General features: G+C 42.0%; 1 protein-coding gene across 2 annotated transcripts in view; it reads left to right on the top strand.

Moving 5' to 3' along the window:
• Positions 1 to 19,554, top strand: part of KIAA1210 — a 45,994-nt gene that overhangs the window by 11,352 nt on the left and 15,088 nt on the right. For both annotated transcript variants that reach the window (XM_082323421.1, XM_082323422.1), the window contains exons 2-6: positions 4,361 to 4,437; positions 9,427 to 9,595; positions 14,180 to 14,309; positions 16,854 to 17,012; positions 18,068 to 18,133. In XM_082323421.1, the coding sequence (XP_082179547.1) occupies positions 4,361 to 4,437; positions 9,427 to 9,595; positions 14,180 to 14,309; positions 16,854 to 17,012; positions 18,068 to 18,133 (601 nt within the window). The remainder of the gene's footprint in view (positions 1 to 4,360; positions 4,438 to 9,426; positions 9,596 to 14,179; positions 14,310 to 16,853; positions 17,013 to 18,067; positions 18,134 to 19,554) is intronic.

Genomic DNA, 19,554 nt, shown 5'->3' with positions numbered 1-19,554 from the left:
ATGCTAACTGAATGCAGTGCCTCGTATTCTTGAGTCTTTATTTCCTCGAGCATTTATTTGTTAGGAAAGAGGCTGTTCGGGGTTCAGCATCTCCTTTGATCTCTGTCATAAGGCCTTCTGGAATGCTTGTACAGAAACATGGGGCTGAAGCTGAAGAAACACTAAAGGTGGGGTAGGAGCTTGCTTGCTGTGCAGTGTCCACGTCTTTTGCTCTGCTGGAGAGGCAGCAAGGAGGCTGTGTCCCTTTTCTGAGGCTGAGCAGAAAGCATTTCTGTTTGTCTTGGGCCTTTGTTAACTGCAGAAAACTTGAGTCCTGTACAATGTTAACTTCCCAGGAGTCCTTAAATACACAAACCAAGCAGTGAAAGGGAATTGTCTTTTCTTCTTGTAGCATTCCACCCCCCCACACCCCATGATGTACATATTCAGTAATGTACTTAGCTGGGAAAAGGGAATGGTCAGAACACAGCCCTGGGACTTCTTTTGCCCTATCACTGCCCTCCCATAGAGCACTCCAAATATCTGTCCAGTTTCCCCAGTTTGTAAAAGGGAGATGAGGATTTTTTTCCTGTTCCTGGAGATTTCTTTTTTCTCTTAAGACTCATTAGTTCCTTTAATGAGTTGAAATGCTCCAAATGAATGCAGCACAGTAAGGTTATTAATGGAAGTTTTGTATGGGGTAGCAGGGACCCTAGATCTCAATCATCAACCCAGGTAAGGGTAGTGATGATTGCTAACTAGGTCCCATTGCTTGCTTTGAAAGTAAAGCAAGCCCTGCAACTTTGTAGGAGTTTTATTGCTTTAAAATACACCCTGGCAATGCAAATAGGGTCTAGTAATGTCAGGTTTATTGCTGTGATTGCATCTGTATAGGAAGCCACTTCACTGTTTGCAAGTAATTCATTAATTCATAGGTGTAATAATCCAGCCCGTCGCCCTGTGCAAGGAGAGGTGAACACCATGTAGTAATCCTTGCTGCTCCCAGTAAGTTTTCAGTCTTTTCCATGGCCTTACACAAGAATTGCTGCAGCGGGCTCACAGGGCAGGGCCAGGCCTGGCTTTTAAGGTGTCTAGCAGAGACTCAGCATCTTGTTTGTGCCGTACCTCTGCAGCAGGAGGCCTGTGCGTATGCAGGGATTGCAAATGCTGTTTGAGAGAGGATTAAGAACATGATTAGAAAGTTGTAGTCTGGGGAAATGTGCCCACTCTTCCACTTCTAGTGGGAAGCAAACAGTAGCTGGGACTTGACAACTCTACTGCCTTGGCCACCATAGCTATCAATCTGCTGCTGCTCTGCCTTGACTGCTCCCCCACTGAGGAGACAGTCTCCATCCCTCTGTGAGCTCCTTCTCCCAGCTATCCTCTAGCATCTCCTAGCCTAAAGAGTATCAGAAATACTGCTCCAGAAGGCCATTTATTTATCCTGATATTTTTATCACTAAAAATCGATACACATACAGTATTTGTTTAAAACTTTGTCTCTAATGGCGTAATGCTCTGGGAAAGCTCACAGGGTGCACATGGTTAGTACAGCTGATTGAACTGAACGTACACAGTATTGATACATCCTGGCACTGTGTCTGTCAGCTGTCATTAAGGCCTGGAAGTGGTGAATGTCTGAAGGTTCGACCAGTTAATGCCTGTGCACTCACATGTATTTGTATTGATGGGGTTTTGTCCTCATTTTTTCCATTACATTGATCTCCAGGCTAGGGTTTGTTGCTCAAAACATTTGCTAGCTGTTCTCTGTAAAGTAGAACTCACTGCCACCAGAATTTGAAGTCTAAGTGTCGTCTGATTGCTGACTTTCCTTCGAGTATGTCACCAAGCTTTGATGATGGAACTTACACGTTGCTGTAAATATATTTTTTTTTCCTTGTAATTTAAATACTTGCTAACTTAAAGCTTGGAAAAATCTGTGATGGTTTCCCTCACCTCAAGTCACTGTTCAGTGAACTGGAAAAAGATGATACTGTGATGATGTACATAAAGGCACCAAACCATTAGGTCCTAAATGGGGCACATTTGCAAACAACTGATGCGCCCTTGCAATTGACACTTGGCCTCCATATGCCCCAGAGAACTCAGCTATACAATTGAATTAATGCAGGGGCTGATTAGACTGTGAAGAGACTGCCTCGGAGCTGAACTGCTTTGCAATTATAGTTCTACTTGTATAAAAGATACACCAATTGGAAATAAATGCTTGCAGTTGTAATAAACACAGCAATCAAAATATCTCCAAAGGCTGGAAGGATTCTGAGTGAGTAGCTGAGATGACTGAGTAATTTAAATAAATGTAGAGCTGGTGAAAACAAAGCTGGATCTGAAAGCAGCATTTTCTCTTGCTTTGATTTTATTGAGGTGGGCAAAGCAGAAGTTAGAGGTCTAAATGAGCCAAATGTCAGGCCCATTCACAGTCTGTGAAAATAAGCTCAAGCCTGGGGACTTGCCAGTTTGTCCTTGTAAATTTGTTGAGTGCTTTCTTGATGTTTTATTTCAAATGCATTTCCCTTTCCCTCAAGAAAAATCTAACATAATCAACATGCATGGTGTATAAAGTTGAGGGGGAAAAATGGAACAGAATTTCTTTTTAATACAGAGAAAGAGTCTATGAGAAAGTCTGCTGATGACAACTTTAATCAAAATATGCAGGAAATGCAGACGTTTTCATGGATAATTGATGAGACATGGGGAAAAAAGGGTTGAATGGTTATGATCATCCAAAAGGGAAAATTTTAGAAGTCTTATTTGTTGTTGCTTCTCAATATTGTCTAACAATTGTTCCAAAAACATCCTCAGTGCATCTTATTTAGAAAAGGTATAATCAGTCCTGGTCGCTGCAATAACTTTTTCATTGGTTTTTAGCAAGTTGAGATGAGATTGTTTGCAACTACAGCATGTTAATGTGCTCCTGTGTTCACTGCTCACAGATGATCTGTTATAAAACAGAAGAAAACTGCAGTCTGTCTCCTCCATTTCTGCCTACAGTTCAGCAGTGTGGCACTTTGCATATCTGTGTGGCCAGTACAGGGAAAGCTTGTGCCGTGGTCTGTTTTTTCACAGGAGCCCTGCCTATTTCACCTCTGTGGTCTTCTCCTTTTTTTTTTTTTTTTTTTTTTTGACAGTCCCATTGCCTCATTTTGTGCACTTTATCTTTTAAGGTTATTTGAGGATGTGGGCTCATAGGAGAGTCCCAGTGCTTTTGGGCATGACAGATTACAGAATGTGTCAGTGATACAGAAGAAATAGAATAGCTAACTGATTGGCGAAATTAGTACAGAATCATAATCTTGCTTGCTGTTGAGATACTTCACTTGGCAGTATTGTTAAACCACTTTGAGGTGGAAAATTGTTAGATGAGGTCTATGCAGAAAAGGGAGCAGGATTTACTTCTGGGTATTTTCATTTGTTTGTAAAGATTTCTTACTCTTCAAGTCCTGACACAGCATATTGGAACTGCTAACTATGTAAATGTATCACCTAGATGTCTTCCATAACAAAGGACAGTATTTATGAGCTGCCCTGCTAAACTGTCACATTTCCATTGTTGCTTGACATTTGTACTGTAACTCCTGTGGTCTGCTGCTTAATTCCTTTGTCTCTGACAGACACCCATTTAGGAGTCTTGGAAAATACAAAGTGGAGCCAGTTAACATTGAATGATCTTAAAACTAGGCGGAACTTTTGTTTTCATCAGGGAGGAAGATGATGCCATCAGCTAATTTGGTTGATCAATAGCCCTGCTTGCGATAAGGTTTCAAAGCTTGTGGCTAAAAGCTGATTGCACTGGATCCAAAATAAATTTGATCTATCGGTTTCCACAAATGTAGCATAGCCTAGGATGATGCTTCAGTGCTGATGCTTAACTAATTTTAATAACGCTGACAGATTAGCCTGGTGCCTGCTGTGAGGACACTGTAATACGTGAACCCTCAGCAGCAGAGCACTTACTTAAGGTGTTTTTTACAGTAGTATGGAGCTGTTGCTCTCTAGCAAAGAGCAATCATAAAGGTTCATTATTCTGAGACTGGGAAGCATTACAATCTTTGCTGAGCAAGTTTAATGACATCTTTCATTAATGCAAACTTTGATCCTGGTTTCCTAAGAAGAGAGAGGTACTGGCAAGAAATTAGATGATTGGTTTGTTAGTTTTCGCTGGAGAAATAAGTGTTACGGAAAAACAAGGAAAAGTTCCGTGGTCGAAGTGCAAAAAAGTGTGCAAGCCATGTTTGTAATAAGCATTTGGGTTACGCAGTTTCAGAAAGGATCCAGCCATGTTCTTTCTTCATGCTGGGTGGCACCATATTCTGCTGGGAAGGTGGACTAAAATTAACTGATGCTTTCATCTCTATTTCAGTGACTATATCATGGCTACGGGGCCAACAGAGGTCACACAGTCACCTGAAACAGGAGAGACAGTTGAAGAGTGCACAGGTAAGCAGTTGTTTGCTGAATGTATAGCTGATTTGGAAGTCAAGATTTATTTTCTTCAAGTCGGGGTGTCTGTAGTGACTTGTTTTGCAGTGTTATTTTGTTTTTTGTAGCGTAAAAAAAATACTGTGTGGTTTTGTCAGCTGGCCGTATTATGGGAAGGATCCTTTAATGTGCAGTACTGGAGGATCGTAACCTAATGGAGGATATTCTTTTCCAGTTCTGGCTTGGATTTTCAAAAACGGGTCATTAGAGCTTGAGGGGCTGATTGCTGTGCCTGCTTTAATGGATCCTACAGAGCTGGGAGCTGAGCCTGTTAGCCAGCCTCTGTCTGTGGGAGCTGTATCAGTACCCCCATTGCAGCCTCATTCTCTGCTTCTGGCCACAGACAACCATTTGTTGGTTTTTCTTTAATCTAGTGGCATGGGCTGATGCAAACAGCCATGAGGGAATGGAATAATAGGCAAGAAAGGAAAGTACCTTACTTATGCCAAAGAGTTGTCTTAATTAAAGGAAATCGCCTTTGCCAGCGTTCAGGCTATTCTTGAGGAGATAGGTGAATATGCAGAATAGCATCATGGCTGAGGCATTTCAGGAGAAGTGGCTGTCATATCACTTGATTTTTTTTCTTTTCTTTGGCTAATGTCTCGCAATCGTCTTAAATGTTTGTGTTTCAAAGGTCATCTTGCTTTATCCTTTAGAAATACATTTGCCACCATCAAAATATTGATAGAATTCTGAGAGAAGCAAATGGCAAAGTGACTGTTAGTTGAACTCTACATGGCAGATAGATAGGGGTGAAGAAAGTGTAATGATGGATGCTCAGCAGTGGCTGGTTTCTTAAATTTATAATCTAGTTAATCACATAGTCCAGTGCTATCCATGGCACACTGGTGAACTTGTGTGAAATCCATGCATGCAAATTTTGTGCTCGGGTTCACCAGAATATTCAGAAAATGGATCAAAATCTGACCCGGGTGACAGGGAAGACAGGAGATGGCTTGCTGTCTTAAGTGTTAGCTCTAAACCCACCAGGAATATTTTTGTCTCTAACTGAACCAAAATTTAAAAAAGTGAAAGGCTGCTGAGCTATTGCTGAAGTATTCAAGAGGCACTTAACTGGACCTGGGTAAAGCCATTTTAGGATATTTCGTGTACTTCCCATGTATTGTAGGATTGCCTCACCTCTTCCTCTTCGTAGCTTTAATAGGCTTGTGATGTAAAGGCTCCAGGAGGCTAAAATTCCCAGCCTAAACAGTCTAGTCAAGTAGATTAATTTATTGAGGTTTACCTTATTGTCTGACTACTAGTAGAGGGCTTCCAGTGCATGCTGCTCATTCTTGATGGCAGTAACCAGGTCACTGTCCAAAAACTGTCAGCACCCAATGTTAGCCTTACTGAATTCCATGATTTAATTGCCTTTCTCGCAATATCAGGTATTTTTTATGAAGCCAGAATCATGGTATTTTCTGAGAATCTTGTCTGTGGGGTTTTTTTATCATGTGTTTTTATTGGTGAAAGTATCCAGTCCTTGGATTTGAGGAAAAAATGGAAAATGTGTCCCGAATGCACCTTCGGAAGTCAGAGAGCATAGAAGATCCCAAAATTAACTGTTTAATTTAAATATGATAATTGAGCTCCCAAATCAGATGTTCCCTATGCTTTTTACAGTCTCAATTTGGCACTGGAAAAAGCATCTTTTTCTCTTCTATCTTGTTACAGGGAAGAACCATGCAAAGAGCAGAAAGACATGCATTAATTCTCTCTGTGCACAGGAGAAACAATGAAACAGGCAGTACACAAACAGTAAAAAATAGAGAATAAACAAACTTTACAGAGAAAGCAAAATGCTTACTCCTGCTCCTTTTCTGTTATAGTGGGCTAAATCATAGTTAGTATAAGCAACTAATTTTTGGGAAGGCTTTTGCTTTTTAGGGCAGTAGCCTTTAAATTTAATCTTTTATTTTTAATGCCATAAAATTGAAGATTGTTAACTGTAGGAATTAAAACATCATGAGTCATTATTCATCAGTGGGTGAAGGGGAAATAGACATAGTTGTCTGAGCTTGGATTTTCTCTTCTTGCTTTGACTGGACTTTTGTTACGCAATGAATTTTTTCCATTTTAAGTAATAAGATCCTCTTGTATATTATTAGTTCAAGTATCATAGAGCACTCTACCAATTTAGTGATGTGTTGGGGGCTGCTTCACAGTGCACTGAAATGTAGGCACCTTTAAATTAAACGTGGCATCCTTTTAACGGTGTGCGAAACCAGCGCACAGCTGTTCGCAGCAGGAAACGAATATGAACACAGCCTTTCTGAACCGCGTCTTTATTGCCAAACGCTCTCACATAGAGCAGTCCCACAGTTTTCATCTGCATGCAGCACTAAGTGTCTAGTAGTGATTTTATCTTATTTTGCGTAATAATATGGCAAGTGCCCATCTTCTGGAACTGCAGGGAAACTTACTGTTTGCTCATTCATCTGAAACAGCTGAAGGCATGCAGCTGTGCAGAGTGCGGCTGAAGAGGAATTATTGCTGGAGGGGTGTGCCCTGCACATCAGTGATAAATTAGAGGCTAGAGAAGGCACCGAAGTAACTGATGTGCCTGCATCAGAGGACTCTCTGTTGCACAATGATACCCAAGCGTTGTCCCGTGCCAGCTGAGGTTTACTCATTGGCAGCGTTTGCAAATCCTTTCCATGGGCTCCATTCTAAAGTTAACACCGCTTCTGATCTAGACAAGTATTTGGAGTAGTACCTTGGCAATGTTATCCTTTGTGGTAGGACTTATGTCTGTTTCTTTTAAGTGTCCTTAGGAGCACTTCTTTTTTTGTTGTAATTGTGTTGTGGGTTTTTTTGTTTGTTTGTTTATTTTAAACATTCCCCTGGTTCTCTGGAAATACCAGCATCTACTTAAGCTAATCAGTAATACTTGCACTAGAATCAAACTTGCTTTCTGTCCATACCACTGTCTGCTGACCAGTGTACATGACAGTGTCCTTGTTTTTCATTTAAACTGCCTTTAAGTTTCAGAGCTCTCTGCATGTAGCAAAGTCTGCCATTTTGTTCTTTGAGTCATTGGACTGTGTTAGCAGACATTGCTGAATTGGTAATTTTGGGGCACTGCTTTCATGAAACTTTTTAATCTTTTGTTTTGCTCATCTAAAAGAAACCAACTCAGCTTTGACAAGTTTCGTGGGGGAATGCCATATATGTTGTCTAGTTGCTGATATGAATGGCAGTAGTGGTAGGGAGGCCTTTCTAAAGACTCTCTAAAGGACACCCAACACGCTTATTTTATTTGGGAGGCACTACAGTCTTCTGGTTGCTGTGTGACCTGTCTTCTCTTACCAGTTCTTGCTATGGGTGCAGCATGAAACTCATTGAGCCCCGTGAGAGTCTTAACAAATCGAAAACCTTTCCGGTCAGCTCTGTAGTCTGGGGCGGGCAATATAACTTGTATGTTTTCTGTGACTGTCTCATTCACTTACTGCCTGATAAACAGCAGTGGAAGGTAGAAAGGTCTTCCGCTGATAAATCCTCCATAGGAGCGCCACATCCCATTATTATTCAGATGAGTGGGATTCCGTATATAGTTTTGCTCTACATGGTTTGAACGATAATTTGGTCTCAGTGACAGCCCAAGTCACTTGAAAAGCAATGTGCAGGTCTTCCCTGGCTGCTACTGCTCTGCAGAGAGGTAGCCGTTCCATCCGTCCGTGCCAGACAGTGTAGCAGCATCCTTGTATGTCCTGATGCATGGTGCTGGCACTGGTCTTGAGAGCAGGGAGGAGACAGGGTGAGTAGATCTCAGTATCATTGTTTATTTCTCAAAGTGGTTACTGTCTGATGCAGCTGTGCGGTGGCACAGTTTCAGCCCAGATAAGGCCCATTGGCAGAGATCCCTACACGTACAGGGCACACGTTGAGACAGAGCATTGCCGACTAAATCATTGCTGGGAGAAGACAATAGCTGTGTTGAAATAATGCCTTGCTTATGAAGGAATCCTCCAGCTGTGGGCATTTATTATGCCAACTGCTGTAAAGTATTAATTGAACAATGAATTTGGCTCAGATATGCAGTGATGTTATTGCTCTGCATATGTATTTAAGTCAATCACAGAGGTCTTAGTACAATAGTTTGGTCCAAACCTCTCCAAACTGCTCCCTCAGTGTAAGGGTGAGTGACAAAATGCAGCACTTGTGTGCTGAAAGAAAATATAAAGAAGAATGTTAAAGTATCTTAACTTACTAAAAATGAGAGAAGTCAGTGATGTTTTGTATGGTTTACTGTGTTCTTTTTGTATTTCTTTTCATTTGGACAATGGAAAATCTGAAATCAGATTAACAGTTTTCTAATTGTGTTCTTAGGCCTGCTATGTTTGGGGGTTTCATGTCCTGCAGGGCAGTGTCTTAATTTAAGTTTTCTCCATTGTCCTTGGAGGAGTTGTTGATTTTATTTTGGGGCAGTGGTTTAATGTGGAAACTGATATTTTGGTTTTAGAGTTTATAAATTCTTTTGCCAGTTTCAGTCTTTTTGCCAAATGTTGAATATCCTTCAGGTGTTGTCTCCTTACAGCACTGAGTAAAGAGAAAGCAGAACTAAACTGAGCTAAGTAAAGAGCAATAAGAGTTAGACATTAACATCAATGTTTTTATTGAAAATATATAAAGTACGATTGGCATGACGACTGTTCAGTTGTAGGTAGATACATTCTCTATATAAGGTGTATTTTTCATAAACTGGAACCAAAGTAGGCACCACTATTGTCAGCTTAATGCCAGTGCTGCTTTATAGGCAGCAAATGTAAGAACTGCAGCTTCACCTTTCACTGGAGTCCAGCACTGAATTATTTACAAAGGAGCTGACTAAAACTGAATGGGCTGCTCTAGCTTTGAGGCTTCTTCCAGAATTTAAGAGATAACATTCTCCAAGCTAAGCAACACCTCCAACTTCCATAAATTTTCATTTTTCTCATGTTGCAGGAAAGAAAAAATCCAAATTTCAGACTTTCAAGAACTTCTTTGCCAAGAAGAAAAGGAAAGAGCCTCCACCTCCCAGGGGGGAGAGTAATTTAAAACCTAGCCAGTCCAGCAGCGATGTCAGCATCTCTGTGCTCGACACTACTGCACTTCATTCACCGAAGGAGGCTGGGTAAGCTGGTGGGGAAGGAAAATAAATAAATAAAAGCGGACCTCTCGCAGCAGGAGGATGAAAGCATGAGTTGGCCCCTTAGGAGCAACCTCTGTCCAAGTTTGTGCAAAACAAGCCCTAATGCTGATGAAGGAATTACAGGAATTTCCTCTTTCTTTGCTAGTCTTCAAAAGCCAGCCTGGAGAGGAGGGGGAGGGCAGCCAGGGGCAGGGGTGATCCAGCCTCTTACTCTAAAACTGCAGATAGCCCGGATTGTTTTGATTGGTTTTAGTGTTTGAAATCTGTCCTGGAAGGTCTGATCAGCAGCAACTTTACAAGAGGATGATGACTGAGTAGTGCTAGTAGGGAGAATACATGTGAGGTTGAGTTGCTGGTTTTTAGCATAAATGGTGCCCTCCATCATGCCTGGGGTAAAGGGAAAGAAGTATTTTCGGTGTATTATCACTATGAGATTGCTGCTTAACTTTCTTACGTAGCCATTTAGGTATAGATAACAACTGGAGACCTCTAGTTTTGTGTCAGCTACCCTTGAAGGCTGTGCATGTGAGTGTGGTTTGCGAGTCCTTAAGGTGTGTCCGGAGCAATTCTCAGATCCCTGAATGATGTTAGTTCAAAAACTTGTCCTTTTTTCAGTTAGTGTAATACAAGCTATTAGCTTGCATTGCTAGCACTGCTTCACTGATAACCTTAGACCATCAAGCTACACAACACTTCCATTGCTCGTCTCTGACTGAATCTCGGGTGTGACAACCCTCTGAATGCGGCTATGTCTCTCACAATCTGGCAACCTATAATTTGGCTCTTTTCCAACTCCCCACCATCCTTGTACTCCCCTGTTAGCTACTCAGCCAGGCCTCTCTTTGGATTACCCTAGGCCTCGGGTTGTGGAGCTGCAGATTGACAAAGTGTGACAAAACACCGGCCCCATCCTATGGTTTGCAGTGTTTTGTTGGAGGGGACGTTGGAGGGGTGTGACACCGTCAGAAGGTGTGAATAGGTGACTGGAGTGGGACATGCTGAAATCGGCATTGCTGCCAAGTGCTTTGTATCATCAAATAAGGCATTTGGTGGAGCTGGACACTACGTTTCTCCTGGTGGAACAGCTTATAGATGTTACTTTCTCATGGGTGCTTGTTCCTTCTTGCCCCACCTTTCCCCGCTCTCTCTGTTGTGTTTATGCAACTGCATCATGGAAATGATCCGGGAATGAAACAACAATCTCTTTATTTTGTTTGTTAGCGTAGCAGCAACAGAGTAAGTGACCACACAACCAGTCCCCCTGGGGTAAGGGGAATTAGAGTGACTCAGCTTACCCCATCAGCACATAGGAGGGATCTGTCTTAAAATCCGCTGTCTGCTCCAGAGGCAGTATGGGTGCGAACTCGTTTCTTTTGCCCATAGCCAAGTACTTCAAGTCCAATTGCTGTTTACCTCAGCGCTATCCTCCAGTGATCATGAACTGTTTTGCAAGATCAGAGATCAGGAAGTGAGTAAAATCCTTCTGTTTTTTCCTTCAGAGATAGGATTAGATGGACTATCCAAAAAAATTAGAGGATATGTTTGTGCTACCTGAAAACCCTATCATGTCCAGACGGTGCATGGCATAAGCACACTTTGTAAGTACCTAGAGAGACTGAACAACATAATCCTTTGGAAAACCTGATCCTGAAAGCCAGTGGAAATACAGCTTGTGAAGGGTTTATAGCAGGGCCCTGAGCTTTGCAATTTCTGGCATGCAGAGTATCAAAACCAATCCTAGAACAATGCTGCTGTTTGTTTGTTCTTGAGGCAGAAGCACTGGTTTTCTTTTTTTTCCTTCTTTTTTTTTTAACCATATAATCTTTTTAAAATTTAACTTTTCTGAATACTAACCAGAGACCAAACCCCCCGATGTGCCAGATGCTTCTTGTAACAGCCAAGGGGATGTGCCCAGATGTCAAGGGGCTGTCGGGAAGCAATGGGATTGGGCATCTGTGAAGGGGAGGGGAGCATTATGTGCCACTGCCTCTTTACCTTCCGAGAGACATGAGTTTTGAATGGAAATGGAAAAATCTTGACGGCAAAGTTAAAGCATGTGCCATGGACGACTTCCTGTCTGTATCATCAAAACGATAAAAGACCTTACATAGAGGAAAATCGGGTCCCAAATAGTCTTACTCCAGTTAAAAAGCTTTGAGTAGGAAAAACTGCTGGGACAATATGTAAAATTGTCCTGGTCTTTGTAATGAACACTCACTCCTTTGGCAGGCTGCAGTTGCTTTTGAGAGAGTGGCTGCCTGAAGGAATTGTGTCACCTTTCTTCCCTCTACCTCAAACACTAATAAAAGGAGCGGGGTTGCAGCAATAAGAAGTGGAAGATAGCACAGGCCATGATGAGTTTAGGAGCAGCTTCATTGCTGGCTGTAGAGTCCCATCATTTCCTCAGTCATGGCAGCTCAAGCATTGCTACACATGAATGAATTGAGCATTTGTATAGGGAGATCACTGTGGAGATACAGTGGCTAAAACATCTGGGGGTTTAGCTAACAGTGCATCTTTAGCTTCAGCGCAAATATAAATACACTGCCGGGAATTACACATGAATGTATATTTGCACATAAGAGACTCATCTGTACTAAAGCTGCAGTTAATTCTATATTTAATCCAATGCTCTTTTTGTGACTGCCAGAAGAAAATACTGTAATTCTCTTGGAAACACATATGATACATATGCAGAGAGAGAAAGAAAGAAACATCTTGTACTGGCAGTCTCAAGAACAAGAAAACCTCAGCTCTTATTGCTAAAGAATTCCAAGTAACGGAAGTGAGGAGATCCCCCATTAAAAAGGTTAATGCATCCTAATGCACGTGCATTCTTTGCAGTAAATAAAATATGCCAACTAATAATGAATATACATTACAGTAAATAAAAGTTGCATGACACTGTTGTTTCGAATGCAGTAAAATTATGTCTTGCCCATATAGAGTGTCTTTCATGCTGAAAAGCACTCTAAAATCAAACACACAAAAAGATGGAATGGCTTCATTCACTCTAATGATGAAATAAGGCAAGTGCTTTACTTGTGTGTAGAACTGCTATCCTATAAACTAACACAGACATTATCTATTACATATAATGGGAGGAAGCATGAACTCTGACCTGTGCTGTGAGAGAAAGAGCTCAGATTGTCTTCGACACAACATAAACATAGAGGAAAATTATTTTGCCCTACTGTGAGACTCGCCGTAACTGTATACTGATTGACTACACCTTTGGGGCAACAGGAGGGTTAGTCAAGCAGACAAAGGAGATGCTGTCTCCAGAGATGTAAAGAAAGGAGAGGCAGGAGGAGAGTCACTTGTTTGAGGTTTTTTGTGTGGTGTATTTACTTTATGAAAGTTCACAGTCTTTCAGGGCTTTCTTCTAAATAAACAGGGAATCTGGGGTTAGGCAGATAGCAGAGACGTCTTCTATTTTATTTTCTTGCAGAAGAGTGTTAGACTTACTGGATTTTTCTTGTCAGGGTTCTGTTCCTAATCTTCCCCTGTTACCCAGAATCAAACTTTCAGAGGCAATGAGCATTGCCTACATGGCAGCTGAGCCAAGGAATCCTTGTAACTTGTGGGTAACAAGACTGGCAGCTAACAGCACGAGAGTATTCTCTGTTGTCTTCCAGTTAAGTGCTACAATGAAATCCTGGTAGAGGCCATCCCTGTGGGCTTTTGGACAAAGTAATGTACAGACAGTGGCTGCCTATGCTGGTGGAACTTGGTGAATAAAAGATTTGGAGCCTTCCTTGTGCCACCCAAGTGCAAAATTCGCCCTGCACAACCTAATAGCCCAACCCCAATCAATCTCAGTCGATTACAACTCAGTTAACAGCTGAACACCCAGTGAGCACAGAAGCAGAGCAGGGATATCTTACCTGGGTACTTTAACTTGGCTGTGGTATGTAACTGTGGCCATGGACACTTGTCCCATCTACAGTTTTTAATATGCTTGGGATCTAGCAATGTTCATGATACAGGTGAACAGAACTGTTTTTATTGCTGGACCTGACAGGATTTGAATCAAGTTTGCTATGTAGTGGAATTACATTTTCTGCCAGCATTTGCAAGAAGGGGAAAAATAATCCACAATCTTTGGCAGGTATGACACACACCAGGCTGCAAAGGTTGTAGCCTGAATGTCTCATGCTAGGCACATTCCCACCAAAGGAGGGCAGGGGACTCCTGTCGCCCCTCTCTGCGCTGTAGACATCTGTCAGGGTGGCATGCATCCAACTGAATCTCAGCATCTGACCTAATCACCCTGGACTCCCTCTCTAGTCCAGAGACTGGCCTATGTGTTCAATGCAGATGCTGAGTACATCTAAAAAGGGACACCTGCATTCGATCAGCATCCTAAAAAGTGTTTCTCCCTCCCTTCTGAGTATAAAAGGAGCTAGCAGTGACTACCTTAGACAGCTAACATGCAGAAATCTGAAGTTAAGTGAGATGCATCCCACCCTGGCCTCTTTATGATCCCTCTGCCCTGGTGTAGTAGTGCAGGGAAGTGTCGGAGGGCTGTACCCAGTGCATTGACCACTCTTCCTTCCTTCCTAGGCCCAAAGGAAGCATGGGAAGCAAAGCCTTGTCCCATGACAGTGTCTTCATTTTTGAGTCTGCACCAGGAAATGTGGCAGGTGACATATTGTCCCAGGAAAACATACCTGGAAGAGTGAAAACTTTGCAGGTGAGAACATCTTCCCCTCATTCATGGTGCTGCTTTGTATTAGCTGTCTCCTAGGAAACTCTGTTGCTTGATTCCTCTGCTGTGTGCCTTAAGACTTTGTTGACTAAAGTGTCCAAAGCCAGATTTACTACTTCTGGATCTGTTCTGCCTCTTGGAAGCTGCATCTTTCATCAGTCCCGGTACTTTCAGCCTTGCCCAGGTCTCATAGTGTGCGACTGACATGAATCCAGTTCATGGACTCTTGGAAACTTTCCTTAATGAGCATGTCCTCTTCCAATGGGATTTCCGTTCTTTACTTCATAGCTACTGCTTTTGGGTTAAGGCCATTTATTTTTACTGTAGTGTGTCCCTTACACTGTTATTCTTTATATATTATTTATATGTTATTCTTTTTGGCAATTCTGACTGTGATGTTTTCACTGTACATGCTAGCACCACCAGCTGTGTAAGTGTGTGGGATGATGGATATGTCAGGGCACTCTTAGTGACAGCTTTATTTATGTCATTATTTTTCCCATCTCTGCCAGCAAAGGATACTGTATTCTGCTAGGTCATTTCCTTCTTCCAAGGCACATACTGAACCCTCCTTGACAGCTCCCTTATCAACTCTTGGTTATATTAATTGCATTTAAATAACTGCCCAGCTCAGAGCACCGAGATAAACGTTTAAGATTTTTCCAGAGACTGAAAACAAACTGTTGATAAGGCAGCCAAAGGCTATTGAAATTCTTCCTTTGCTCACTGTGAGCTTCATGTTGCAAAACACAATTGCATCACATCTTAAGTAATAAAAGATGCACAAAGGGACTTGTTCCTCCAAAAGACTGCAAAATAGACTAAGCTTCAATTCAGGGTATCTTTTGTATAACAATAGGAGTAGCAGGAGAAATCATGTTTACATATGACAGAACTTTGTTGGGGAAAAAAAGCTCTTTTCGTGCTATCTCCAGTCCACTGTGCCCTCTCTTCATCCATCCATCATCCTGCATGGTAATGTAATATTGCCAGCACCATTTTTATAGCCATAAAAGACGGCCTTTTTCTGTGAGCTTGACTCTTAGCAGAATAAAAGCCAAGCACTAATAAAAGCTGTTATTTTCTTAGCAATGTAAATTAACTTCTACGAGTAGAAGACAGACTGTAAATTCAGAGTTTCCACCACAACACTTTGCTGTCTGCATGTAATAAATTTAATAAATCAAAGATGGGAAGTTGTGGAAAGAGGCAAAAGCAAAATTGACTTTCTGTGTTTTCCTTCCCATGAAGTGCACAGGTGTGTTGTATGTCTTGTTTTGCCCGTGTATTGCAATCGTCGTGCGGTTTGTCATCAGTCCTGCTTTTGCAAATCGTATTGACAATACTTCTTTGATTGTTGTGGGTAAGAGGGCAAGAAAGCTGTTTGAACTGGGGGACTGGTGAATTCAAGGGTGACATTGCGCTGCCCTGTGTGGCTGTTAGATCTATAGGAATTACATTCCAAGCGAATCTTGCTGAATAAGAATGGCAGCTATTTGGATCTATTTTACAGAGATATAAATGAATGCATAGCTTGCAGAAGAGCACAGAATTAGGCCTAGAATTTCCCAATCTGGTTTAATAAGCAAAGAAACAGAAAAAACAGGTCTGCATATTTATCTTGGGAATAGTCAGTTGAGACGTTTTTAGTTGAAGGACAAAGTTTCTGTTCAGACCTTGCTTCTATTCCAGCTTTGACATAGCCGACAGACTTAAGCCAAGAATTTTAGTAATGGTGTTTCCTGAGATCTGAACTTCTTTAGTTTGAGGGAACATCTGGCTGCTTGTGAGGTTGCAGACTTTGTTTTATTTTTCTAGGGTCAGGGCCTACCAGAGCATTCTTTTGTGCAAACTTGGAAAAGAATCCCCATACTCCTTTACAAACAAAGTTGTTCCTGGCTGCTGTTATCATTCTTGCTGTAGACAGGACCAGGATGTGATGCTGGGGAAAATTAACAAGCAATTCATTAGGGTGGACCGGAAATTGAATTAAATTGTCTTTGTATAAAAAGTGGGACTCAGTTACTTGTGCGGGAGAGGGTGGTAACAAACTCTCAATATTTGGAAGGGCTTTATGAAGGAAGGCTGACCACATAAACCTGGGGTTGGGAATTGCTGACTGACTGATATTTTGTGTGACTATTTGGGACATCTGGATACATGTAATTATTTAAAGATTACTTAAATCTAGAATTTTTAAAGTTTTAAATTTCAAGTGAGTTAAACTGCTGTAAATTTTCTGGAATGGTGAAATTTCTGTCTTTGGTAACTTACTGAATAAAATTGATTTTAATTTTGTACCGAAGCCAGTTCTAACAATGGGTCCTTGATGAATGTGACTAAATAAAATTTTATTAATGGCCATTTTCTGTAAATGGTCTGTTTCTTCGAGTATTTCTGTTAACTAAGAGATTCTGCCTGCCTAATGGGAGTAACTGGGGTAAAAGTGTCCAAAATGCCATTTTTATGGCATATATATATAAATAATGCCATTGGAAGTCTGTATTCTAAATTTCTTTTCAACTGCAGCTTCAGTTGCAGCAGAACATCAGACTTGGATCGCCTCCTCTTGTTATAACTGGAAAGAAACTGGAAGATGCAGGTGCTGTTTCTGAAGATGACGGTTTACCTAGAAGCCCTCCTGAAATTTCAACCCTTCATGAAGTTCTGACAGATTCACCAAGCAAGGTAAAATCGTTATGTCACTTTAGTGACCACCTGTACAGAAAAGATAAAATCTGCTTGGAGAAGGGGAAGACCTTTTTGCTTGCTTGTGGTAAAATCTGATGGTACAGATCAATCAGAACTACAACAAATTACCTAGGTGGATTGTGGACTTGTCACTGTGAGGGATACCTAGGACGTGGCCTTACAGATACCCCTTTTGAGTACAATTTTCTATGCTTTTATGTAGACCAGTGCTGGGGCAGTTGTGACCTGTATCATTAGGGAAAGAGGAGAGAAATTCAGTTGATATGACAGCTCTCCGTGCTTTTGGGCAAGGCAGTCTCTCCTGGCAGGTCTGTATGGCAGAGAGCATGAAAAGTGAATTATTCACGGGCGAGTGTTGTGTTACTGGGACTGTTCCACTTCCAGTCCGAGAACAAGCGGAGGTGCTCATACTGCACAAACAAACTTCCTATGTCTTCCAGCTTCAAAGAGCTGGAGAGATTGGCAGTTTCCTGCACCTGTGAAAGGGGAAGAGTTTTGGGGTGTTTCAAAGCTAGTGAGGAAAACAAAAATAATGAGGACTGCAAGAGATTCTTAAATAATTACTGGTTTTGGAATGAAATAGTTCAAAACCAGGGCAATATTAGTTGAATTGACGGGAAAGTGACAATCCTGAGTCTGAGAACGGGTCCTGATGGGACTCAGAGGGGGTTTGGGTTATCTTCTTTCTTAGGCATTGCCTTCTCAGAGCAGATGCATGATTTTGGACTTGAGTGAGCATGTGAGCATTTGTAAATTTGAAGATCTTAAAACAATAAGCCAGAATAACTTTATAAAATGTATTGCCTCATGTGGTCAACCTTCATGGCATTTCTCATAGCCGGATAAAGCTCCCCTACCTTACGTTTGATCCCCAATGAACAAATGAAACCTACTCCATGAGGCAGGGACTCAGTGACCCTTCTTTTATCTTTCCTCTTGTGTTTTCTCATAATTAGCACTGGATGTCCAGTCCCAGATAATTCAATGTGATACTTCCCTTGACTTACCCTTTTCCTTATTTTATCCCACAGTCCTCCAACCCTGTCCAGCGTCATAGCTCTTTGAGTTTAGGTGGGACAGACAGTGAAGATGAACAGGTAAATAGCTACTTTTCCTGCTAATAAACTTTCCTGAGACAGCATGTGTGGTGCCTGGATGGAGCCAGTACAATAATCTATTTTTTTTAATCTTTTTTTTTAATCTATTCTGGGTACAATGTATCGTAGCAAACAATTTGTGAACAGTCCAGAGTGATGCAAATGATACTGAAAATGTACCTCTTAGAGATTTTTGAATAAGAACCAAATAGAGAGAGGCAGAAATCTACTGCTGAGTGGTTTGTGTGAACAGCATAGTGAGCTCTGTGACACAGTATGAATCTGTAAAGTTACACGACAGAAAATTGGACAAGGCAAAGCACTTCAATTCCACTTCCATATCCCAGGGTCCCAACACACAACAGCAGTAATAGCTGAATAACACCTGCCCATCAGCAGTGGCTTGTGAGCAGTGCCCTGCATCTCTGTTACCACAGGAAATAATAGCAGGATCAGCCCTTTCTGATGCCAGGTATTCCACAGGAAAAGCTCTGTGTTCATTTGCAGTTTTCTTTGGATCGCAAGTGACCATCAGCAACAGCAGGTTCTGCTGTCAGACCAACACAGTCTGTTCCTTGACCAGCTCGGAACAATTTACAGAGGTCATATTTTTGGAGAGGAGCCTAGGGGACCTTCACCTTGACTGTCCCTGCTGCTTGAAGCTGAGTTGAGTTCCTGCCCATCTCATGCTTTCAAGGCAGACCTGCAAGGTTTGCTTATATTGCCTTTCTGCAGCATTAATACAACGTCTGAAAGACCAGTCAGACCACAGTGATGCCAATGGGGTCTTCAAATGCCAGTGACAAAGGCAGCCACCACTCCCACAGGGCTGATTCGATTCGTGGGATAGCCCTTGCAATTGTATAAGCAACGTAATCATATAATCATAGAATCATTAAGGTTGGAAAAGACCCTTAAGATCATCGAGTCCAACCGTTAACCCAGCACTGCCAAGTCCACCACTAAACCATGTTCCTAAGCACCACATCTACCCGTCTTTTAAATACCTCCAGGGATGGGGACTCAACCACTTCCCTGGGCAGCCTGTGCCAGTGCCTGACTGCCCTTTCGGTAAAGAAGTTTTTCCTAATATCCAGCGTAAACCTGCCCTGGCGCAGCTTGAGGCCGTTTCCTCTCATCCTATCGCTTGTTACTTGGAAGAAGAGATCAACCCCCACTTCGCTACAACCTCCTTTCAGGTAGCTGTAGAGAGCGATAAGGTCTCCCCTCAGCCTCCTCTTCTCCAGGCTAAACAACCCCAGCTCCCTCAGCCGCTCCTCACCAGACTTGTGCTCTAGACCCTTCACCAGCTTCGTTGCCCTTCTTTGGACACGCTCCAGCACCTCCATGTCCTTCTTGGAGTCAGGGGTAATCTGCCATTTAGCTGAGAAGGGGAATACTTATGGGTCCAAAACAGGTAC

This window comes from Platalea leucorodia (assembly GCF_965183815.1).
Source record: "Platalea leucorodia genome assembly, chromosome: 10".
NCBI lineage: Eukaryota > Metazoa > Chordata > Aves > Pelecaniformes > Threskiornithidae > Platalea > Platalea leucorodia.
The sequence above is the reverse complement of the archived record's forward strand: the minus strand, read 5'-3'. Positions and strand labels throughout refer to the sequence as shown.